At 42.8% G+C, this 25,726-nt stretch overlaps 1 protein-coding gene across 1 annotated transcript; it reads left to right on the forward strand.

Moving 5' to 3' along the window:
• Nucleotides 1–223: 223 nt before the first annotated feature.
• LOC141271060 (ubiquitin carboxyl-terminal hydrolase CYLD-like) lies at nucleotides 224–24,028 on the forward strand. Its single transcript, XM_073681162.1, has 12 exons — nucleotides 224–243; nucleotides 976–1,408; nucleotides 14,523–14,646; nucleotides 17,286–17,424; nucleotides 17,538–17,645; nucleotides 18,925–19,004; nucleotides 19,087–19,153; nucleotides 19,264–19,396; nucleotides 20,270–20,378; nucleotides 20,793–20,911; nucleotides 21,631–21,823; nucleotides 23,449–24,028. Exons 2-12 carry the CDS (start codon nucleotides 986–988, stop codon nucleotides 23,634–23,636), a joined length of 1,683 nt encoding a protein of 560 aa, XP_073537263.1. The 5' UTR covers nucleotides 224–243; nucleotides 976–985; the 3' UTR covers nucleotides 23,637–24,028.
• Nucleotides 24,029–25,726: the final 1,698 nt, after the last annotated feature.

A 25,726-nucleotide genomic window follows, 5' to 3' on the forward strand; every position in this document is an offset into this window, starting at 1 on the left:
AAGTGCTGTCACTATGTGACATTAACAAAGCACTGTATGGAGCACTATGTGGCACTAACAAAGCGCTGTATGGATTACTATGTGATCTATGTAAATGGTTGTTATACAAGTGGCGAGTGCTTGGTACTGGACATGCTGCCAAGTTTAGATGGGTGGATCTGGCATACTGCTCTCAGTCATCCCTGCAGTATAAATAGTACTTTTGCAGAACACTGGTCTCACAGAGAGTGACAGCCTCACTAGGTGAGTTACGGTCCTGAGATATATGATGAGAACTATAGGGTATGATAACAAATGACATGATAAGGGAGGGGAGCAGGGGGGTTAGTGATGTGCTAGATAATGTGAAATTAAGTTCTGAGCTCCACAGTGAAAGGGATTGATATAAGTGATCAGTTCCAACTTTCATTAAAATTTTTAGCTATATCATGTTTAAAGATATAATCAAATTAGCAAATAATGATACTTAATATATGCAAAGATGCTACACTAATGTAATGCTATTCAGAACCATATTGAGTTTATATGTTGACTCTGTATCGACATTTGCATAGCTTTAAGCAAAATATATGCCACGTGTAGAGGTCATCCTTCATGTAAACAGTCTTAAAGGTATTGTCTCATCGCAAACAAATCCCTTTTATATGTAAGCCTGGGGTCTGGCTCCTGAGATCATTGGAAAAGCAGCTTTTCTTTGAGAAGGTCTCAGCGAGATGAATGGCCGTCCATGTAATAATGTCCTTCAGAACAGAGTGGTTCTCATGCCTGGCTAATAGAGGGGCCCTTAAGCGGCAGTTTCTTAAATGGACAATAGGCCATACTTGTACTTTATGTTTTATGCTGTTGATATTTTGTTTACGTGAATGTAAAAAAAAATCCCAAATTCTAATTATTAGCTATATGTTCTTACATTTATCATCTTTGGTACCTATTGCCTTTTTATTATGAGGACTAAAATATTAACCTTTATTTTAGGTATCACAAAATGTCCACTATGAATTCCATGGCTAAGTCTCGGAAGCCATTTATTGTCCTAAAAGAGTTTATGACTGGCCGGCACAAGGTGGCCTCTGGATCCATTGGTGTTTTTCTAGACAATGAACAGACACATGGTCGTATTATGGATCTACCTTCACGTCCAGAAGTGCCAGTGAGAAGAAGCCTGGTGCGGCTCCTAAGTAGAAGAGAGTCAGCCTTTTTGTATGGGATTGGATTACCTCAAAGGCGGCTTCATCTTTTGGCCAATGAGAAGCTATTTCTTGCAGTTTGTGCTTTACAGATTAGTGATGTTGTCCGAGTGCGTTATCGGGGCTATGCAACAGTTGGTGTGGCCACTGCCATTTGGGAACTTTCTGAAAAATCGGGTCTATGCGAGCTTACAAAGCTACTGGTAGAAGTTGAATTACTGGTAAGTAAATTCATGTAGGGTTGTATATCCCTAACCTATCCATACCTTTATTTTGATGGTGCCCATGCAGTACTGTCCTTCAGCTGTTATTGAGATTATAGAAAGCAGGCCCAGCCCAAGTTAGTCTCTGCGGTGGTCCCTCAAGGTAAGTAAATACAGCATGAAGATTAAAGGGGTTATCCACTACTGGACAACCCCTGCTTAATCAGTTCAGGACCCCAGTTGAAATAAAAGCAATGGAGCCACGTCAGCAGCGCTGTTTCAGCAATGTTGGCGCCGCTGATCCCAGAGAGCGACCTGACTTGTTGTTCCACGTGCCCATAAGTATCTGCTGTTTATCTGCACCCTTTACTATTTCATCAGAGCGGACGACTGCCCTGATGGAATATTGATGAGCTGCAGCCTAATGGCAGCCGCTCATGGGATGCACACGACACAGCGATGTCACGTCACTTTCCGGGAACAACCGCTTTGACATTGCTGGAGCGGCACTGCTGCAGGAGGGAGTACCCATCGTTTATCATTTTAGTTGGAGTCCTGAATTGATTAAGCAGGGGTTGTCCAGTAAGTGAAAAACTAATGCAGATAAAAGAAGTCCAGTGATAAAGAGCAGCTGAAAGCTGGAAATCACTTCTTATGTAAAGGACAGCAGCTTCTGCAGGCTCCTGTGCAGTACAGACAGTGTACCGAAAATAACATGTGACTCTCCTTACCTGGTGTTCATGCTGACACAGGTAAAAGGAAGTACAGAACATATAGTACTGGAATGTACTGTAGAGAAATGCTACTAGACAGCCGATGAGTGCAGAACTCCACCAGTGGAATGCTCATGCCGTAATCACACCTTCCATAGATCCTGACTGTACGTGGTATCACATAGTGAATGTGGTTTACATTTACAATGGCCAGGAATGGAGGAGTGTGATGTCAGGGTCTTCCTCTGGTATGTCCAACCTTGCTGTTAAAATCTATTGGTCTTCCAAAAATGTTATTACTTTTCATGTCTATTTTGTTCATACTGTATAGAGCAGGGGTCTCAAACTCAGCTGGGCATATGGGCCGCACACGGAAAAACATTTAATTTGGGGGGCCGCATTATTTGTATGACAGGGTGACATTTTTAGTGATACCATTTTATTTTCTATACACCTTTTGAACTGGTCCTCATCTTGCAGACATGGTCTCCCCGCCAGGTCCCCCATATTGCAGACATGGTCTCCCCTCCAGGTCCCCCATATTGCAGTCATGGTCTCCCCTCCAGGTCCCCCATATTGCAGACATGGTCTCCCATCCAGGTCCCCCATATTGCAGACATGGTCTCCCATCCAGGTCCCCCATATTGCAGACATGGTCTCCCATCCAGGTCCCCCATATTGCAGACATGGTCTCCCATCCAGGTCCCTCATATTGCAGACATGGTCTCCCATCCAGGTCCCCCATATTGCAGACATGGTCTACCATCCAGGTCCCCCATATTGCAGACATAGTCTCCCATCCAGGTCCCCCATATTGCAGACATGGTTTCCCATCCAGGTCCCCCATATTGCAGACATGGTCCCCCATCCAGGTCCCCCATATTGGAGACATGGTCCCCCATCCAGGTCCCCCATATTGCAGACATGGTCCCCCATCCAGGTCCCCCATATTGCAGACATGGTCCCCCATATTGCAGACATGGTCCCCCATCCAGGTCCCCCATATTGCAGACATGGTCCCCCATCCAGGTCCCCCATATTGCCGACATGGTCCCCCATATTGCAGACATGGTCCCCCATCCTGGTCCTAATCTTGCAGACATGTCCCCCATCCAGGTCCCCATGTTGCAGACATGTCCCCCATCCAGGTCCCCCCCCCATAGTGTGTACAGGGCAGCCCCCCCATACTGAGCACAGGGCAGCATCGCCCCATGCTGCGGACAGGGTGCCCATCCCCCAATACTGCGCACAAGGACCCCGTCCCCCCGTACTGCGCACAGGGTCCCCGTCCCCCCATATTGCGCTCAGGGTCCCCGTCCCCCCCCATACTGCGCTCAGGGTCCCCGTCGCCCCCCCATACTGCGCTCAGGGTCCCCGTCGCCCCCTCATACTGCGCTCAGGGTCCCCGTCGCCCCCCCCATACTGCGGTCAGGGTCCCCGTCTCCCCCCATACCGTGCTCAGGGTCCCCGTCTCCCCCCATACTGCGCTCAGGGTCCCGTCTCCCCCCATACTGCGCTCAGCGTCCCCGTCCCGCCATACAGCGCTCAGCGTCCCCGTCCCCCCATACTGCGCTCAGGGTCCCCGTCCCCCCATACTGCGCTCAGGGTCCCCGTCCCCCCATACTGCGCACTGTGCCCCCCCCATACTGAGCACAGGTCCCCTGTGGTGTATTTCACATGACAGAGAAAAAAAAAAATTCTCACCTGTCCTCCGTTCCCTCGGCGTCCTTTCTGCACCTGTGGCCCGCAAGCAAAGACCCCATAACGATCGCGGCTCTCTCCAGCTGCCGCCGACATCAGCGCTGTAATGCAGTGTATTGCCGCGCAGAGACTGGCTCTCTGCACAGCAATACCAGTGCCAGCCGCCGCCTATCAGAGGCCAGCAGCTGACATCTGCGCATGGCACTGACGTCATAGGCTGCTGCGCTGGGACGCCAATGTCAGCTGCTGATTCTGATAGGCCGGCGGCTGACACTGGTATTGCTGTGCGGAGAGCCGGTCTCTGCGCGGCAATACACTGCATTACAGCGCTGATGTCGGCGGCAGCTGGAGAGAGCCGCGATAGTTACGGGGTCTGTGCCTGCGGGCCGCAAGAAGCAGCCGGAGGGGCCGCATGCGGCCCGCGGGCGGCGAGTTTGGGACCCCTGCCCTAAATTATGTATAGGATGTGGTAGATGATGTACAGATATCCCCACCAAATATCATCGGCTATACTGATGCTCGGTCCAGCGATGGAGCAGGGGAAATACATTTTTGTTTATTCAATCATGCTGACGTCGTCTCCTGCAGTCTGCCGCCCTAGGCACCCGCTCTAAGGTGCCCAGAGGTAAATACAGCCCTGAGTTACGCCCCATTTCCTTAATCTGTGACCTCCTGTCCCTCGTACAGCGACCTGTCCTGTCAGGATGATGTTCCCGTCTACCACATGGCTGCAGATGCAGCATTCCACAGCCAGCCAATCAGAGCACTCGCTCACCGACTTATGCAAATGAGCTGGTGGCAAAACCAACGACTTTTCAATGAATTTGCCCTAAATATTCAGCAGGGGCGGGACTATTTGCCCGCAGGGGCGGGGTCACTGTCAGCAGGGGCAGGGTCACTGCCAGCAGGTCTCTTTAGATATTTTTTTTTTTAAAGTCTCCCTAAGTTAGAAGTTTCTGCCATCACGGGCACATAAATAGAGCTGAGGTTTACCTGTATAATTGGGTGCAGTGCAGAGATCATGGTAGTGTAATAAAGAAAGCATCTGCCAGCGAGCCAGATATCTATCAGAAGATGCCAGCGAGCCAGATATCTCTCAGAAGATAGATAGGATAGATAGGCGGCAGATCGGAGACTTCTCCTATGTGGCTTGCCCGCCACATATGTAGCTGGCAGGACATTGCCAGGGACTCCAAGACATGAAGTGGTCTCGGCCGAAGCACAATTTTTTCCTACAGGCTTGGTGGCTCAGAGCTTAGTAGAACGGAATTAGTAATATTAATTCACAGGCTTAATAAATTCAAAGCAGGATTCAGTCATATGCGCTGACAGTGACATTGACTATAATGGTGACGGTAGAGTCAATGGTCCTATCTGCACCATTATAGTCAATGGCCCTGTCGGTGCATATGCACGTATCCTGTTTTGTGGGGGGTTCTGACGCAAGCCCCGAGTGAACGTGGTGAAGAACGCAGTGGGAACGGCCCTAAGGCTATATGGACCGTGATTTCCAGTCCGACTGTGAATCTCCGGACCCCACACTCCACATCCTCAGGCACATATGAAGCTGTTGGGTTCTGGTGAGGAGACTCGCAGCCAGTCCGGAAAATGCATTATGTACCCAGACCATAAAACACAGGCTTGGAATATATCCTCAGTATAATTATTACTCTTTCATTACATTATCCTGGTAGTATGTGTGAGGGAATAGGCCCCGACAGTCCCCCAGGTATAGACAGCACATCCATGCTGTGGACAGAAAACTACCTTGTGATATTACAAAATGTATCAACGGAGACAATTGGTGTATACACGGCATCAGCCCGGAAGAGTAAATGCGGTACCCGTTATAACCTAACCGGGTGTCCTTGCAAAACACATGGAGACAGGTCTGTTTTTTCTGGCAGCACGGATGACAATGGCCAATACAAGTCTATGGGTCCATGATGAACACGTACAGCTCATGGATGGAGTTAGTGTACCATCAGTGTGCTGTACGGGTTTAACCCCTTTATGACGTCTGCCGTAATAGTACGACACACATCACAACCCCCTGTTTAGCGCGGGCTCTGGTGATGAGCCCGCACTTTTCCGGGCACATGTTAGCTGATCTATACAGCTGACATTTGCCCGCAACAGCCGCGGGTGGAATCGCGATCCACCCGCGGCTGTTAACTTGTTAAATGCCGCTGTCAATCTCTGACAGCGGATTTAACTCACGCTTATCGGAAACGCATCGTTGGCTCCACCCATCGGCGACCCCATCACATGATTGCGGGTCGCCGATGGTTTGGCATGATAACTCGGGGTCTGCAGGAGACCCCTGCGGTTGTCATTGCCAGATTGCTATGAGTGCCACCCAGCAGTCAGCGCTCATAGCCAGTGAGCAATTCTGCTACACACAGTTGATCTGATGATCGCCTGTGTGTAGTAAAGGAAAACAGACAACTGCAGCTTCTAGTCTCCCATGGAGACATTGAATCATGCAAAAGGTAAAAAAAATTTTTGGAAAAAAAAGTATAAAAGTTTAAATCACCCCCCTTTCACCCTATTCAAAATAAAACAATAAAAAAAACAAATATACACATATTTGGTATCGCCGCGTTCAGAACAGCCCGATATATCAATGTAAAAAAGAATTAATCCGATCGGTAAACGGCGTAACAAGAAAAAAATTAAAAACCCCAGAATTAAGGTTTTTTTGGTCACCGCAACATTTAAATGAAATGCAATAACAGGCGATCAAAACATCGGATCTACCCCAAAATAGTATCAATAAAAACGTCAGCTCGGTGCGTAAAAACTAAGCCCTCACTCTGCCCCAGATCCTGAAAAATGGAGACCCTATGGGTCTCGGAAAATGGCGCCATTTTTTTGTTAACAAACTTTGGATTTTTTTTTCACCACTTACATATAAAAGAACCTATACATGTTTGGTGTCTACGAATTCGTAATGACCTGGAGAATAATAATGGAAGGTCAGTTTTAGCATTTAGTGAACATGGTAAAAATAACCCTAAAAAACAACTGAGGAATTGCACTTTTTTTTGTAATTTCACCGCACTTGGAATTTTTTTCCCGTTTTAAAGTACACGATATGGTAAAACCAATGGTGTCATTCAAAAGTACAACTCGTCCCGCAAAAAATAAGCCCTCATACGGCCATATTGACCAAAAAACAAAATAAGTTTGGCTCTGGGAAGAAGGGGAGCAAAAAACGAAAAATGGAAAATGGCCTGGTCATTAAGGGGATAACATTGTGAAGTATAGGAGAAGCTTTGTCATTTCTTTATCCATACTGGAAAAACACTGATGACTACAATGATCGTAAAAATGGAGACATGGATGAATAACACGTTATTTCACGTACGTGTTTAAACACTAATGTGTGAAGGGGGTCTAGCGCCAATATATATTTTATATATATATATATATATATATATATATATATATATATAATTTTTTTTTTATTATTTATTATTATTGCCTAAGGCCTCCTTCACACATTAGTGTTTAAAAACGGACGTGAATTAACGGGACTGGTGCCATTCGAGAAGTCTATACACACACGGACCCCTGTGCTTTTATCGGTGGAAGTGGCCCCTGTGAGCACCAATGATATGTCTGCCCCTGTGTATATTATATACCCTATAATAGAGTATGCTATGCAATGAATAGCTGTCTACTGGAAACCCCTCCAGTTTTAGGTTCTATTCATATGTTCAGTAGTTATATCTGTTTTTAGATCCATTCTGGGATCATAAAACCAGAATTAAAACTTTTCAGTTCAGGACTAATCCATTTGAATAGGAACTAAAGTGTCTTCTGTTTGCCTCGTTTACAGCTGCTGTACTTTTTTCAGCTGGATCAAAAAAATGTAGTCTGTGCAAACTTTTTTGTATAGCCAAAAAATTGTAAAGCAATTGAAGCTCGTTTTATTTTATTTACAAGGAAGTCTACAGGAAAAGATCGGAAGGGATGGTCTTGTGTCAATTCTCAGGTTAATAGTGTTCTGACACTGTGCAGCGCCGCGTGGAAATGAGAAATTACATTGGAGTCTATAGGAAAAGGATGGTCATCCATTAATGTATCAGGTTTTTTTGGCACTGCACATTCCCAGAACACTAGAGAAGAAAAGAGACCTCTAGTTAAAAAATAGATCTATTACAAACTGAACAAATTGGATGAAAAAAGGGAACCATGGTGTCCTGTATTAGATGCATCCGTTCTTTTTTTTGTATTCAAAAACAGAAATTTTTCTTTCCATTTTACTTCTAATTTTGTTCCATTTGTAATAGATAGATTTCTTTTTTTAGTACTGGATTCGTTAAAAAAGTATGGTAACTGGGCAGGAGAACAGAGCCTTACAGACATCTAAAATACACAGTATCAATAGGAAGATTACTCAACATGTACTGTTATGTTCTGCTACCAAAGCTAAGGAAAGAGAGGAGATCTGTCCCTACTATAGGACTCAGCTGAATCCCTACGATGTAACAGGGAACCTGATCCTGCGATCAGACCTGCTAAAGTCCTAATCTAGTCTGTACGGAGACCTATAGATGTGGGGAGGGAATCCCTACAAGTACTAAGGACTGGGAGGAATATGGGACACCTCCTAACAGAAATAGTAGCAGACAGACGAACAAACAAAATAGATAGAACATAGAGGTCCGTAGACCAAGCAAACTAACAGAGTTAGATACAGAGCACAGGCTAGCTAGAAAGTAGATATACAATGAAGTCCAGCAAAGCCAGAAGGGCGGAGCAGGATTAAATAGGCCAACAAGGTCATGTGACCAGCAAAGGAAAAAAAACCTAACAGCAAGGTTCTAACAGTACCCCCCCTTCTAAGAGGATCCTCCGGATCCCCTAGGACCAGGCTTATCAGGAAATCTCCTGTGAAACGCTCTGATAAGTCTGGACGCGGAAACATCATCTGACCTCACCCAAGAGTTATCCTCGGGTCCGAAACCTTTCCAGGCCACAAGATACTGCAAACTACCTCTATACCGTCTAGAGTCAAGGATGCGAGAAATTTCATATTCCCCGTCCTCCACCACCGGAGGAACAGAGGCAGAGGCGTCACCATCCGACACAACAGCTTTTTTTAACAGAGAGACATGAAAGACCGGATTAATTCTCCAGGAGGTAGGAACCTCCAACCTAACAGCAGATTGGTTGACAACCTGAAGCACCTTAAAGGGCCCTACAAACTTGGGACCCAATTTCTTAGAAGGAATCCTCAACCGCAGATTCCTAGAGGACAACCAAACCATGTCACCAACAGCGAACAAAACCTCCTGTCGTTTCCTATCAAAGTAGTCTTTAGATTTTCTGTTGGCCTCCTGAAGATTACCACGCACATCCGTCCAAACTCTTTCCAAATCACCGGAAAAATTCTCCTCCTCAGGCACGGCAGATCCCAACTTGGAGAACGACCCAAACGACGGATGTCTCCCAGAACAACAAAAAAAAGGCGAACAACCAGCAGAAGAAGATGTATGATTGTTCAGAGCAAATTCGGCAAGTGGCAGAAACTCAGACCACCCCTCTTGATTGTCTGCCACAAAACAACGCAAGAACTGCTCAACATCCTGGTTTTTCCTTTCTGTCTGGCCATTAGATTCAGGATGATATCCGGACGAAAACGACAAATGAATTCCCAACCTGTCACAAAAGGCACGCCAAAAACGAGCCACGAACTGAGGACCCCTATCAGAAACAATGTCAGTAGGAACGCCATGAAGTCTGACAATTTCCTTGACAAAGGCCTTAGCGAGAGTTTTAGCGCAGGGCAGTTTGACGAAGGGAACCAAGTGACACATCTTGCTAAAACGGTCCACGACCACCCAGATGACAGTAAAACCCTCAGAGGGGGGAAGGTCAGTTATAAAGTCCATAGCCAAATGTGTCCAAGGAGCACTGGGGACCTCCAAAGGACAAAGCAACCCCGCAGCAGGAGTATGTGAGGACTTAGATCTAGCACATATAGTACATTGGCGCACCCACTTAATGACTTCCTTCTGCCATCCAGGCCACCAAAAACTGCGACCCACCAGTCTCTTGGTCTCAGAGATTCCGGGATGACCTGCCAACCGAGATTCGTGACACTCAACAAACAAATCTCTCCTAAAGGTCCCAGGCACAAACAACCTCCCATGAGGAGTGTTAGATGGGGCATTCTCCTGAGCTTTAAGAATCTCATCTTCCAAAACGGAGTCTAAAGCAGCTATCACAACACCTTCTTGTAAAATGTTTTCCTCTTTCTCAGCACCGACTATGGGAGAAAAACTGCGAGACAAGGCATCCGCCTTAACATTCTTAGTACCAGGGATGTAAGTAACGGAGAAATTAAACCGCGAGAAAAACAGTGCCCACCTAGCCTGACGGGCATTCAGGCGCTTGGCAGCATCAAGATATATCAGATTTTTATGATCCGTAAGAACCTGAACGGGAAATTCCGCACCTTCCAAGAAGTGGCGCCAGTGTTCAAATGCGAGTTTAATAGCCAATAATTCCCGATTACCAATATCGTAATTCAGTTCAGTCTCCGAAAATTTTTTTGAAAAAAAGGCACAGGGATGTAATCCATCCCCGTTATCCTGAGACAATACTGCGCCAACCCCCACAGAGGAAGCATCAACCTCAACCAAAAACGGCCTAGTAACATCAGGCTGCATAAGGATGGGAGCAGAGGTGAACCTCTCCTTGAGATACACAAAAGCTTCAATGGCCTCAGAAGACCACTGAACCGCATCAGCACCTTTCCTGGTGAGATCAGTCAGAGGTTTGACAATACTAGAAAAATTTTTTATGAATTTTCTGTAGTAATTGGCGAAACCCAAAAACCTCTGTATCGATTTCAAACCAATAGGCCTAGGCCATTCCTGCACAGCCTGAACCTTAACCGGATCCATCTCAAAACCTTTGCTGGAGATAATGTAGCCCAAAAAACTAATTCTCTGTACAGCGAACTCACATTTCTCCAGCTTAGCAAAAAGCGAATTGTCCATCAATAACTGTAATACCTCACGCACGCTCTGCCAATGAGACTCCAGATCTGGCGAATAAATCAAAATGTCATCCAAATACACAACCACATTTTTACCGATCAAAGGTCTAAGGATGTCATTAATCAGATTCTGAAAAAATGCAGGAGCATTAGTAAGACCAAAAGGCATAACCAGATTCTCAAAATGACCCACAGGAGTGTTAAAAGCAGTCTTCCATTCATCACCCTCCTTCATGCGCAACAGATTGTATGCCCCCTTAAGGTCAATTTTAGAGAACCACTTGGCCCCCAATAACTGGTTAAACAGATCAGGAATCAATGGCAGTGGGTAAGGATTGCGTACCGTAATTTTGTTAATCTCACGAAAATCCAGACAAGGACGTAAACCGCCGTCCTTTTTTTTTACAAAAAAAAATCCAACCGCCACAGGAGACTTAGAGGGCCTAATGTGACCGGCGGCCAAACTTGTCTGTATGTATTCCTCCAAAGCCTTCCTCTCAGGAATAGTAAGGTTAAATAAACGACTTTTAGGAAGAGTCGCTCCAGGGACAAATTCAATAGAACAATCATAGTCTCTATGGGGAGGCAAAACCTGCGATTCCTTCTCAGAAAAAACTCTCCAAAAATCCTGAATAGGAACAGGCAATTCTCCCCTATCCAAAGCTGCAATACGCCCGTTACAACACTTGTCATAACATTTATGGCTCCAGGATTTAATTTCACTGGTAGACCAATCCAGTACAGGATTGTGAAATTTTAACCAGGGCAAACCCAATATTACTGGAGAAGGCAAGTTATTCAACACTACCAAATCCAATTTCTCATGGTGAACACCATTAATAGTGAGAGGAAATTCACTGACCTTGAGAGTAATATTCTTCAAAGGGGAGCCATCCACAGAAACCACAGCAATGGGGGATGATAAAGGTTCAGGTTTTAAATTGAGTTTTTCCACGAATCCCCCATCAATTACATTCAGTGTAGACCCGCAATCAACAAACACCCGAAATTCCATTAATTTTTCCTGAGCAATCGTGGAAGCAGCTAAAAATATACCCTTGGAATTTAAACAGGCAATACGGGCGTGACTGACCATTTTTTTTTCTTTCTTCATACGAAGCTCACAGCCTTTAATCAAATGACCAGATTTTCCGCAATAGAAACACAAGCCTTCTGAAAAACGACGGTCTTTTTCTTGAGAGCGAGGTGCCACCGATCCAATCTCCATCGGTTCACCACTGTTAGTACACACATTATCATAACCAGAAACTGACATAGCAGAGGATTTGCTCTCATTAACCCTAGCACGCAGTCTTCTATCCACCCGTATAGCTAATTGCATAGCCTGTTGCAAATCCTCAGGTGTAGGATAAGCAATTAGCAGGTCTTTAACCCTTTCACTGAGCCCAGCAAGAAATAGACTTTTCAGAGCAGAATCGTTCCACCCTGTTTGAGTGGACCAACGACGAAAATGAGTACAATATTTTTCGACATTACCTGATCCTTGTTTTAAACGTCTCAACTCAGTCTCAGCTGATGCCACACGGTCAGGATCATCATATAATAATCCTAAAGCAGAAAAAAAACTATCCACTGATCTGAAGCATGTATCACTAGGTTGCAAAGAAAAGGCCCACTCCTGAGGCTCTTTGCGCAAAAGTGACATTATGAACCCTACGCGCTGGGATTCATCCCCAGAGGACTTGGGTCTCAAACGAAAATACAATAAGCAAGCATTTTTAAATGAAAAAAATTCTCGATGTTCACCAAAAAATAAATCCGGCAAACATACCTTAGGCTCCAAGAAATATGCTCCAGGACAGTTACTCACGTGCTGACGGAGCTCGGCCACTTCCAGAGAGAGTCCCTGCAGGTGTTTAGCCAAATCCTGAACCGACACCATGATGGAACAAAAAAAAAAAAAAAAAATCTTTCCTTAGAGAATTTGCAGGCTGGACTTACTGTTATGTTCTGCTACCAAAGCTAAGGAAAGAGAGGAGATCTGTCCCTACTATAGGACTCAGCTGAATCCCTACGATGTAACAGGGAACCTGATCCTGCGATCAGACCTGCTAAAGTCCTAATCTAGTCTGTACGGAGACCTATAGATGTGGGGAGGGAATCCCTACAAGTACTAAGGACTGGGAGGAATATGGGACACCTCCTAACAGAAATAGTAGCAGACAGACGAACAAACAAAATAGATAGAACATAGAGGTCCGTAGACCAAGCAAACTAACAGAGTTAGATACAGAGCACAGGCTAGCTAGAAAGTAGATATACAATGAAGTCCAGCAAAGCCAGAAGGGCGGAGCAGGATTAAATAGGCCAACAAGGTCATGTGACCAGCAAAGGAAAAAAAACCTAACAGCAAGGTTCTAACATGTACAATATACAATTCGTTTTGCAACATTCGGAAATAATATGCATTGATTTTATGCCCAATATTTGTATTGTAAAGAATGAATCCAAGGCAAATCCAAAACAAAATGTGCCTGGATTTCCAGCCATATGTGCTGCAGAGATTTTTTACTATGTCTCAAATTCCCCATATTATGATCACACCACGGAGGCTATGTTCACACTTTGCATTTTTGCTGCATTTTTTTTCTGCAGGAAAACCTGCTCTCTTGGCAGAAAAGAAGCAGCGTCAAAAATGTTGGTTTTGGTGCATTTTTCAAGATCCCAAAGTTCAGCTTTGCTTCCACCACAGAAGCATGAACACAGGTCACCAATGGCAGTGCATTGAGTTTTAAGGACGCTGTTTACTTTCAAACTTTGCTCTGCCATTGAGTTGTTCAGGCATTGTTCAATTTCACACCTAGCTCAGCCAATGTTTAATGTCACTCATTTAATTAAACTGTTCTAATCCAAACTGCCATCTCAGGTGACCAAGACAAGATGGTAAGCTTGGGAAAATCACAAAAATAAATGAGTTTCACATACTGCTGTACTTGCTTTTTTCACAAAAAATGCAGCAAAACCTGATACCTGCAGTTTTTTCAGCGTTTTTTTCAGCGTTTTTTTGCACCACCCATTGCTTTTAATGGTTGAAAAATGCTGAAAAAACGCTGAAAGAAGTGACATGCTGCATTGTACAAAACCCAAGGACAAAAAAAATAAGCTGTGTGTATGAGATTTCTGAAATCTCATACACTTTGCTGGACTGTAAAAGGCAGGTGAAAATTTGTATTAAAAAACTCATGAAAAAAACGCAACATGTGAACATAGCCTAAGGCTATGTTCAGATTCGTTGACTCATTTATGTTTACTCAGCGTTCACCAAAAAACCTCTTAAAATAAATGGGATGTTAATGTCAGGTAGTTTTAAAGTATAAAATGCACCTATAATATAATTGCTATGTTTGTTCCATGAAAATTTTCACTTGGAAAACAAGCGATATATTCATTATTGGGCCAAATTTGACAGTGAAATCAATTGGAAGTGAAAAAAATCCCCATAAAGAAAAACTGACTTAAAAAAGGCATGTTTTAACTCTTATTTTTTAAATATATTTTTTGCCAGGAAAATCCACGTTTAGACTTATTTAGACGTTTATTTATTTGCATATATTATTATATTATCAGGTATAAGAGATCTATTTAGTAATATATGTAGTATGTATTGTGAAATATCCAGACAGATCCTCTTTAAAAATCTTTTACTACTCTTACAGTTATAAAACTTGGTAATATTTTACAGGATGGAGAGTGCTGCGATACCTCCATGCCAGTAAAGGTTGATGCAGGCGAAGTTCTGGCTGTAAGCTCTAGTGTACAGCGGTTTTCACAGTACAGGGGAAATGGACCCCGGTTGGATGAAGAAGGTGAATGTCCATCAAAGACCATAAAATAAAAATGTTGTCAACTACTGTTAGATAAATAAGTTTAACTAAACTTTTATAATTTTCTTTATGATATATTGAGGCCATTAAATGCCTTGTAGATTGGTGGGGTTATGGGTCCTGAGACCTCCTTCCACTCTGAAGCTGTGTGCATACTGAACGTTTCTGCACAGTGGGGGTCTCAGGAGCAAGAACTCCAGCAATCTACAATGGACTCCAAAATATTAAAAACCTCATGTGGGTATGTGCACATGACATCTGATATACTGTATGCCAGCATACCCTCTGAGTTTTGCCAATGGAAGACTCTTCAGAAAAACTGTAGGCGGTGTTTCTCCTGAAGCATCTTCTTTGGTGTCATTGTGGCTGCTTTCTTTGAGTCTTTGTGGTTGTTTTTTTCAAACTGTATATATAAAGTAGTGAGGGGCTTCCAAGCTGCTAGAAGAAGGTTCAGGTCACTTCTTTTAGCTGCTTAACGGCGTTCAAAATTAAAAGAAGCACAAAAAGACTGAACATATGCACAGCAAGTAGTTTTTACATTGCAGTGTATATGTTCATTCTTTTTACCATTTTTGAAGCGATTTTTCAGTTGGGTTCCTGAGCCAAGCTGCCTGAAAAAGACATTGTGTGCACATACTCTTAAAGTTTATTTATGTTTTAAGAAAAGTATCGGCATTTATAAATACTGAAACATCAAAGGGATAGTCCAAAACTAATATTGATTTTCATCCTAAATGTCTCTGTTTATTTTAATAATATACTAGTTTTTCTAATATACTGTAGTTAAATAAATAAGTCCTCCTTACCCTTCGCCTCTGTAATCTAACTGCTTTATGATATTTAGTTTGTTTACCTATTTCCATTCAGATGGATCAATGCATGCTGGGATACTCAAATGGAATGTCATAAGGCAGCAGAGTGACATCGTTTCAGGGATTGAGCATGCGTTGGTTGTCAATTCCAATGGATGCTAAGTATGTGCTCTCTTCTTACTTTGCACTATTATTCTCAGTGCACAGTGACAGTGCGCTCCCTCTCTTGTTCTAATTAGAAGTGACAAGCCAACAACAGAGCACACTGTCAAACTTCTAATTGGAGCCGGAGAGGGAGTGCACTGTCAATGTGCACTGAGAATAATAGTGCACAGTAAGAAGGGAGCGGATACTGAGCATCCAACAGAATTGACAATCAACACATGCTCAGTACAACAGGGACTAGCCCAGACCCTGAAACGGATGTCACTGATGACGCTTCATTTCAGGGTGGGGACAGAAGCTGTGGCAGTGACCATAGCCTCTGCCCCTTGATGACGTCTCACTTGATTATCCCAGCATGTACTGAGGATTCTCAAACGAAAACGGTAATAGGTAAATATAAAATAAAGCAGTTAGATTAGAGAGGGAACAGTAGGGACTTTTTAATTAAACCATATTAGAAAAACTATTATACTATTAAAATAAATAGAGAGACATTTAGGATGAAATTCAATTTTTAATTTGGACCACTCCTTTAAGTATCAGATGATTTGTTATTTTGGATACCGATCTAAGTTATTTGACGTAACATTGATGACTTTTAGTTTCATTGTGTAACACAATGTGCGTCAATGAAAGCTATCCCAGAATCCCTTCTGACTTTGTCATGACATACCATTAAGCCTATATATTTTATATTTTACTATGGGAGAGCCACGTGTTGGAAGGATAATTAGTATCTAATCACTGTAATTACAATGTGTTAGCCTTCAAGGCATTTACAACTGTTATTTAATGTCTCTGGCCTGATTTCATATATGCTCACATATATTGTTATTATAAATGTTATCTTAGATCATTTTCTATAGGGTTATAATATATTTGTGCTAATTAATGTGCTCTGTGTGATCTGTTGAATGTATGGCTCTCATACTTTAGTATTAGTTATGACATAATAAACAGGTTTCTATATATATTTAATAAATACCAATAAACTAATAGAACACTGGTTACATAGAATATTTAAAAAAAATTAATTTAAATAAGTTAGAAGATCTTAGATCCTGAAAGGAACACGCCAGTAAAAACTGCTATGCTGTTTTAATGTGGTTGTCCAAGACCTAATAGTGAACCAAAAACTCAATATCTATTTAATTTTACAAACTTATTACTTTTGTAATGTACATGAATTAAAAATTCCCTACCATTCCCTCTGTACTTTAGCTTACTTTTGCTCTCCCTAATAAGAAAAGAACGTGGAGAGCAGAGAGAGCATACTGAGCAATGGTTAACGTTAATTTCCTCCTGGCAGCGGGGCTCTCGGTGCCTCAGCACAGTGTCAGAACACTGTTAGGTTTCAGACAACCCCTTTAAGCATTGTCCGGTGAATATAGGCATACATGAGTCTGTGGAGATTGGGTCAGGAAAGCCGCAGATGGTCCGAACATCACAGTCCATACTCAAATCGGGAATGTCGAACATGTAAAATTGCCTAATCCTGCTAGCATAAATCCCTCTGCAGGTATTCCATGCACTTGGAGACAAACAAATCCCCTTCCAGCCATGGCCGCAATTACCGCCATGATCAATGCAGAAAATATAAAACAAAAATCAGTATTGACTATGTCTGTCTCTTTTTCTGTGTAGATATGTACACTGTCCTGGAAGACAGCATGAAGGACCATCCACCTGTGCGTGAATCTGAAGTTCTGGAGAAGATTGTTGGACAGAGAAAAGGCATTCAAGGACACTTCAACTCCTGCTATCTAGATACAACGCTTTTCAGGTAAGGGTTGTAAGAATCCTGAGAACATAAGGGATGCGTTCACAAACCTATATCATAAAACATACAGGACATTTACAAACCTGAATGTATGCTTTTGGCTTCCCCTTTCACAGCCTGTTTGCATTTTCCCCTGTCTTGGATCACATCTTACGGTCTCCTGATGTTTGTGATGCCAAAGTCCAGCGAATCTTGCGACAAGATATTGTGAATCCCCTGAGAAGGTAAGCTTCTGGCATAGGTGTAGATCTGGTCATAGACGTAGCTGGTATACAATCCATCCAAATGGTTTTATTTATTAAGCTCGCTTATATAGCGCCAACATATTCTGTAGTTCTTTACATACATTGTCCAACTCACTGTCCCCATTGGGGCTCACAATCTAGATTCCCTATCAGTATGTCTTTGGAGTGTGGGAGGCAAGTGGAGAACTTGGAGGAAACCTACGAAAATACAGGGAGAACATACAAACTCCTTGCAGATGTTGTTCTTGGTCAGATTTGAACCCAGGGCCAAAGCGATCTTTTAGACATTCTAGATGGGCCTAGATGTCTTGATTTCTCATAACATTCAATACATTTCTCAGTTTGATATATTTTTAGCTTAATAGGATTGGCATCATGCAAATGCACACAAGGATTATAAAGGTCAGGTCAACATAGGACGCAGCTATTTGTGACCTTGGAGTCAGTTGCCATGTGGCCAGTGCTATTTTTTTATTTCCCGGTCACCAGCTTTCTGTGATTAGAGGGTTATTGGATAATAAGAACAAAGGGAAAACCTCTGCCTCTAATTGGCTATTGATAGGGGAATGGGTATAGGAAAGGCAATTACAACCATTTGAGGCATATCATCTCCAAAAAAAATGCAGATCCACCCTAGAATCTTGCTGTGAAGCTTGCTTTGGGCATAGATCGCAATCCATTACCCTCATGGATTTAACATCAAAAAGGCCATGGTGAGTCAACCACTGGGGGAAAAAGAGGTGGTAGTCCAGTCCCCTGTTGATTGACCCAGGCATTGCCCTATCAGGCAGGTGGGTCCTACTGCAGGATCATTGAGCTTGGTCTTAGCAGATTGGTGTGGTGTTGCCTTTTTTTGTAATGGGGAAGGCATGTTCCCATGATTGAGATGTATACCTTTCAGGTTACTGAATCAAAACTTTAATCAATGATACTGCAAAGTCCTTAAAACTGAAGTCTAAACATTATTTTATCTGAGTCCATATATGTATTGGGTATGCATGACCTTATGCCACCATTTGGCTTCCACAGCCAGATCAAAAATGGATGCATGCAACGTTTTTTGATGAGTTGGAAGAATCCAATAGACATCTATGAGATCATTTCAGCCATTAGTTTCCATCTGTAGTTTTATGTGGAAATGTGGTCCATATGGGTAATCCAAGTGTTCCTCACACTAACTAATTAATATGCAGTACAATTTATGACCTATTTCCAGTATTGTATTGTATTTCATATCATATATACTTGGATTTTGCAGGAGTGGATTTGTACATGCAGAAAATGTCATGAAGCTCAGAAAACTACTTCGATGTGCCTCTTTTGTAACCGAGGAGAAAGGTTTGTTTGTAATTTTGGATAGTTTTATCTATTTTCCACATTATGTGAATGATGACAGCTTCATTCATCTCATTTCTTCCAGACCCAGAAGAATTCCTCAGTGTCTTACTACATGAAGTTCTAGCGGTGGAGCCTCTTCTTAAAATCAGGTATGTTATATGGATCTGTGACTGCATGAGGCATATATCAATGCTATAAAGGTATTGTCATTTCTCCTGACATAGCATTACCACTTTCCTTTTTCCCCCCAATATCACAGGTGTAATAACAAGACCCAGGAGAGCAACAGCTATCAAATAATTGTGGAACGAGATGGAGCACTAAAGGTTCCCAGTGTCCAGACCCTGATGGACAGGTCATTCCAATTCTACGAGGACCTAACATTTGACCAGGTGATCATTGATTATCTCTCAAAAATGAGTCCATCCACATCCAGATATGCCTTTGTTTTCGGCCTACTGTGATATTTATGTTTCTCTATGGGTGAAAAAGGATGATGGCAAAAATAGCAGCATAGTTGGGATTCCACTATTCTTTAATGGGCATTTCATCTTTATAAGCAGTCTGCCAGCACTATAGGTGCTTTAACTTACTTTCCCTTTTTAGCCTATATTACACCTGTCATTGTCTAATGATTTACCTGCTTCTAAATGACAGCCTGCCTCTTTGTTATGTCTGTATGAAGATTGACACAAAGACCTGCCCCACTTTCTGTAGTCCCACTCTGTTGTTTTAGACAACACATGTCAAACTCTGGCCCGTGGGCCAAATCTGGCCCGCACTGTGATTATATTTGGCCCGCGACACCAGAACCACCACCCCTATGTGGGGCCATTATACTGTATGGAGGACTATGTGGGGCCAATATACTGTTTGGAGGATTATGTGGGGCCCATTATTTTGTATGGAGGACTGTGTGGGGCCATTATTCTGTGTGGAAGACTATGTGGGGCCCATTATTTTGTATGGAGGACTGTGAGGGGCCCATTATACTGTATACTGGTTGACCCCGGCTTTGTCCACATTTTTCATTTTGGCCCTCTGTGTGTTTTGAATTTGACATTCCTGTTTTAGACAGATGACACTTGACAACTGGACGTTAGACAGAATGGAGACATCCAATGGACTGCACTTTGAATAGTTTTTATGGGGGGCTGTTATAAAGTACTTTACTTTTTTGTTAGTCACTGCATTGACGATGAGATGAGGCTGCTTACTGTGATGACGGTGTCCATTTCTGCTTACACATGCTGTCTTGTTCCCAGGTTCCACGTTGTCTTATCCTTCAAATGCCGAGATTTGGCAAGAAGTTTAAAATGTTTCCATATATATTTCCTTCTCTAGAACTGGACATCACTCATATGCTGCACAAAAGTAAGTATTCTGTAATGCGCCTGGCATTCTGCATCAAGCATTCTTGGTCTGGCTTTTCCTCGGACTCTCTAGTTCTCTAGGTCGACAAATAATACAATAGGACATGAGCTAAATCAAGTCTTTATTAGAGTTGGGGCGAAGCATTCACAGGACCCGGTTCATCAGCTGTGTCAGAAATTTGTGGTCGCCGAACTCGAATGTTGAGAACCGCCTCCTACCTGATGACATCTGGCCTGGTGCAACGCCATTGTTGGAGGAAGTTCTTAAAACTCCCGTCCGGCAGCCACAGATTACTGACATGGCTGATGGACTGGGTCCTGCAAATCGATTCGCACCAAGTCTGGCCTTTATTAATCTCGGTACATGGTTATTGTGGTCTTGTCTAGAATGTAATGTATATGTGCTTCTCCGTAGGAAGCGCGGTGTGCTGTCTATGTCTGAGCCCTGCCGAGTATGAATGCACTCACTGCCTTGCTGACCCACTAACCACGGATGGGAACGTTCGCCAGTTCTGCCAACTTTGTGAGAAACAGGTCAGAATCTGCAGTAGAGATACTGTATGTACATATGGCTGTAAATTAGTTGGATAGTAAGCTTCCCAGTCTACCCCTGACTATGGGGCTGTTCTCATATGAGTTGTGGATTCAGTTGTAGATGAAAGCAACAATGCAGTACTGGATTAGGTGCAGCATAGACAAAAGCAGTGCATGACAGACACCATTTATTTATAATTAGATCTATTGGGTCCACTAAGGTGTCCATAGTTTTCATTAAAGGGGTTTTCTGGTGATAAATTAATGACTTATCAAGAGAAAAAAAAGCTGAGCTGTTCTGCAGTACCCAGCAGTGACTGCTACACATTGAATGTAGCTGCACAGTGCAACTCTGTTCATTGGTTCCATCCAATCACTGTCTGAGCTTATATTAACTGATCAGTAAGGGTGGCGGACCACCAACAAACTGATATTGATGTCTTATACTAAGGTTAGGTCATCAATATCATACATGGGTATTTTCTCTTTCAACAACACACGTTGCACCAATGATATGTCCGCGTCTGAGCTTTCATCAAGTACCATAGCTTGTCCTATAGTCATGATCGCTGTGCAGTATGCTGAGTTTTTACATATCCAATGTAAGATTGTGGATACGGTACTTTTATCACTAAATATATGCAGTATGTTACAGCCATATATATATATATATATATATAAGGTTTGGCCTCATCATTTTCCATCATTTCTACCTATAGGTTCATTCAAGCAATCAGATGAAAGATCACAGACCCACAAGACTTGAAACACAAACTAATGTTCCAAACCAAAAGCAAAAGCTTGAATTGTTGGCCGTTCTCTGCATAAGGACCAGCCACTTTGTCTCATTTGTGAAATATGGACCAGACAAAAACTCTTGGGTCTTCTTTGACAGCATGGCAGGAAGAATAGGTAAAAATATGCACCAAGACACTTGGTCACATACCATAGTTTTGGGTCTAACAATCTGTAAATATAACAATAGTAAGGAGAAAGGGGTGCCTTGACATTGCATTAAAGGGGTGTTCGATTCCCAAAGTAATTTTTCAAACATGACGTTTCAGCAGTCTAAATAGCTCTACAATATTCTCAATTGTTTTATCTAATTTTTCCGCTGTTTTCCCTTCTCCCCCATGTCACCACCGTAGGCCCATGTGTTTACAGGACTTCTGGCTGTCACATCTACCGGTGACTTCAGACAAGCCAGTGCTAGCTCCATCTGATCATTCCCACTCTTATAACCTTTAACCAACCCATCTCCACTGCAGAAATTTAGAACGGTCTTCTTAACCTATGTTCTCTCCCGATCCCCCCAATGCCCCGGCACAAGGTCTAGCAGCCACCTCTTGTCAATCAAGATGTGACATCCTATCACCAGGCAAGAGCAGAAGTGAAGGAAGTGATCTGTAAATGGGACATCACAGAAATTTGTCAATTCCAGAGATGGTACTTGACTCTGGACACGTGAAGGGTATTCTGCCGTGCCCCTCAGAGCATGTCAATTCACTTTAGGGCAAATGGAGTCCAAAAGATAAAAGCATGAACAAAGTTGAACTAACTTTCTGACATGGGTCTTATTTTGAGAACTGTTGGCTGAAGCCTTGTTTGGCTGACAGTGGTCTCTCCTGACTCCACCATACTTGGTTCAGCATTCTCTCCCTTAGGACAAAATGTTCTCGCCTATAGAACAAAGATTGGGCGATTGAATTCAAACCAACCGATCCTTATATCCCCTGGCATAATCTATTGTGGAATAGACAGGAAGCTGCTATTCAACAGATGGCAGACTGTTCACTAATGTGTACAGTTTTTAAGTGGTTTGGATATGTATTTTTTCAGGTCCCAAAAATAGGTTATTTTCTGAACATTAGTCCCCTTTAAAGAGGACCTGTCCCCTGCTAAAAAAAAAAATTGAGTGAAATACCTTGTAGAAATCTCTGCTCTCCCCCGATTCTACCGCTTTTTTCCCATTTTGTGCTGTGTAGCTCTTTTACAGATAACCTGTTGCTTTTGAAGTGCAGAATGTGAAATCTCCACTTTGCAGGCCAACTGGGTCTTCTCTGGGTGCATGCACTTTCACACCTCCATGCTAGATGCAGCCAATCACAGCTCAGCAACTGATCTAGTAGCCCATCAGTCTCAGATGCTGCTGAATTGTGATTAGCAGTGTTTGGGAGGGGTGAAAGTGTAAGCTCCCAGGGAAGACTCTGAAGAAACGCTCAGCTGGACTGCAAAACAGAGATTTCAAATAGTTTGCTTTAGGAGACAAATGTGAATATCTCTGCCATCGTATGAGGCAGCGCCAAAAAGAAAAGAGCGATCAAATAAGTGGAACTCAATGATGAACTTTTTTTTAACAATTGATAGGTCCTCTTTACCTATGTTAAACAGCTCGGAGCAATTATTTCTTGTCGATACGTTGATGCATTCCTCATTGCATGATATTAGTCTACTCTCTAGCAGGCAATACTTAGAAGGGTTAAGTATTTTTCTGTGTGAAATGCTCTTTTATTAAAAACCTCTATGTTTTTACATAGGCAATGAAATTGGCACAAATGTCCCTGTGGTCCGAACCTGCACACAACTGGGAGACTATCTATCCATGTCTGAGGAGGAATTTAGTGCTGTGGACTTCACAAAGATGGATGCGCTACCTAAAAGATTCTTTTCCGACATCTACATGTGCATCTACCAGCGCCCAGGTCATTGCATGCAAAGTGGTTGACAGTCAGATCTTGGTGAACGGGGATGCACCTTGGACAATCTTGTTATATCCATACTTCCCCCGAAAGCTAGATCAAAGTAGATGGTAGACCTAAAATCATTTCTGACAGATGACACAGAAGATGGAAAGAGAAGTACCAGGTATCCAATGCTGGAACCATTGAAACTCTTCTTGACTTCCTTTTGATTTTTCATTCTGAGAGGGCATTTCTACAGACTTTTTACAATATGAACAAACAGAAGTTGCTTTACGGTTCTGAAATATCTTCATTGTTCTTCAGGTTAAATTTTTTTAAAAATTTGTATATATTTATAAATAATAGAAGACACTTTAGATGTGTGGGGGTTAGGTATATGAATCATGTGTATGCATACAAAGGATCTTGTGCAATAAAATTACAGGTACTTGTATCGCCCAAGTTAATATACTTCCTCTAAGTGTGTTCAGCTCCATAAGAAAAGTGAATGTAGCAATCTGCAAGGCACTTCACATCAACCTCTGCAAGAGGAGTTACTATTTCATCACTCGCATGTAAGTGGTCAAAGTGTTGTAAGTAAAAATATCCAAGGACCGTGATACGCTATGGATGAAATTTGCCATACAGCAGTTCTAGCAAGAATTTGTAGAACTGTCTCTTTAAACTGTCTGTTCCTGTTAATATGTCAAATGTACAACAGTGGAATATCGATTTATGTAAAAACTTAAATTGTATCTCCATTTCGATATTCCACCCAACATTTGGTACGGAGAGTTGCAAAAGCCCCCCCATACATTTTAAATAGTGGTTGGCCGAACGATGGTACAGCCGATCGTTCAGCCAGCACCTATCTGCCCCATACAGCTGGCTGAGAGCTCATGTGGTCTCTATGAAACGCCTATGGTGGCATCTTATCTCTTAGGGACCAAAACGATTGGCAGTCAGAAATCGGAGATGCCGAATACATCTGTTCCTAACATCATGGGAGAGTCCGGAGGTAAGCATTAAACTGGTGGCTCAACCTGTCGATATTGGTGGGTTCAGCTGACTTTAGTGTATGGGGACCTTCACGTGTGCCGACTGGTGCAGTTTTTCAACTAATAGGTTCCATAGAATAAACTGTTCGGGAATCAGAGTTGCAACAATACCCCTCAGCAGTAGCATCACTCCATACCCCATGTTGGGTCAATCAGAGGATTGCAATTAGAGGTCCACTTTGAGGTTCCAAGTGGTCCAAGAATTTACAATAGAAGCCTGGAGTAAAATGCTTTGAAAATTTTTGCAACTTTTGGCACTTTCATGCCGTTTTTGCCAGCTCTGACAATGCAAGCGGGACGACTGTTTGTAAAATGCATGACAGTGTTCCTTACACCACAAATCTCACGCCAGTCCCACTTACTCGCACTCCACTATGCCCCTCATCAAGCCTGGCGGGATAAATGCCAGTCTTGATTAATCGGGGCTTTGTGCAATCTTAGCAAACCCACTTACCTGAGGCTCTATATGCAGGAACACACCACAAACTGCCAACGCCCAGTTTTCAATTTATTCATAAAATTCTAGTAGGGATACCGGAGGGTGGTCTTACCACAGTATCAGTGATAAATCTTAGAGTATGGGTTCTTGTCCCTCCTCACCAAGATGGCCGTTGTGACTGATGATGCATTCTACCGTTCCTGCACCATGTGAGAATCAGACACAGCTGAATGCTCTGAATTTGGCCTATACCGGCCCACCTATACATAAGGGGGTGGGCATTGCTGATCCTTGACTTCGTACACACTGCTTCTATGGTTAATAGATTGACATCCAGCCAAGAGAAGAAATAAAGTGCACAGTGATACCTGGTCCAACACATTTTTTGCATTTGTGTTTAGAACGTATTATTGTAACCTATAATCAGTAGGATTATATATACCTGTAGAGTCAAGGGTAATGACCGCTCCTTTAATTACCCTATAATCAGCTAACAGTCCGGAATGATTACCTATAGTTAGGTAAGAAGCAAGATGATAATCGGATCTGTAAAGAAAATCTGAGCAGGACAATTTCTCAACCTTTCTACCGCACCCTGCCGAAATTACAGGTCTCGCCCACATCTGCATTTCCTCAA

The sequence above is a fragment of the Phyllobates terribilis genome, unplaced genomic scaffold (genome assembly GCF_046119375.1).
Source record: "Phyllobates terribilis strain yellow unplaced genomic scaffold, ASM4611937v1 Scaffold_5__5_contigs__length_657084704, whole genome shotgun sequence".
NCBI classification, from domain to species: Eukaryota; Metazoa; Chordata; class Amphibia; order Anura; family Dendrobatidae; genus Phyllobates; species Phyllobates terribilis.

Coding starts and splice junctions, on each gene's coding strand:
- LOC141271060 (XM_073681162.1), top strand. CDS start 986: ATGTCCACTATGAATTCCATGGCTAAGTCTCGGAAGCCATTTATTGTC. Junction 14,647..17,285: donor ACCCCGGTTGGATGAAGAAG/GTGAATGTCCAT, acceptor TTTTCTGTGTAG/ATATGTACACTGTCCTGGAA. Junction 20,912..21,630: donor GCCAACTTTGTGAGAAACAG/GTCAGAATCTGC, acceptor TTCTACCTATAG/GTTCATTCAAGCAATCAGAT.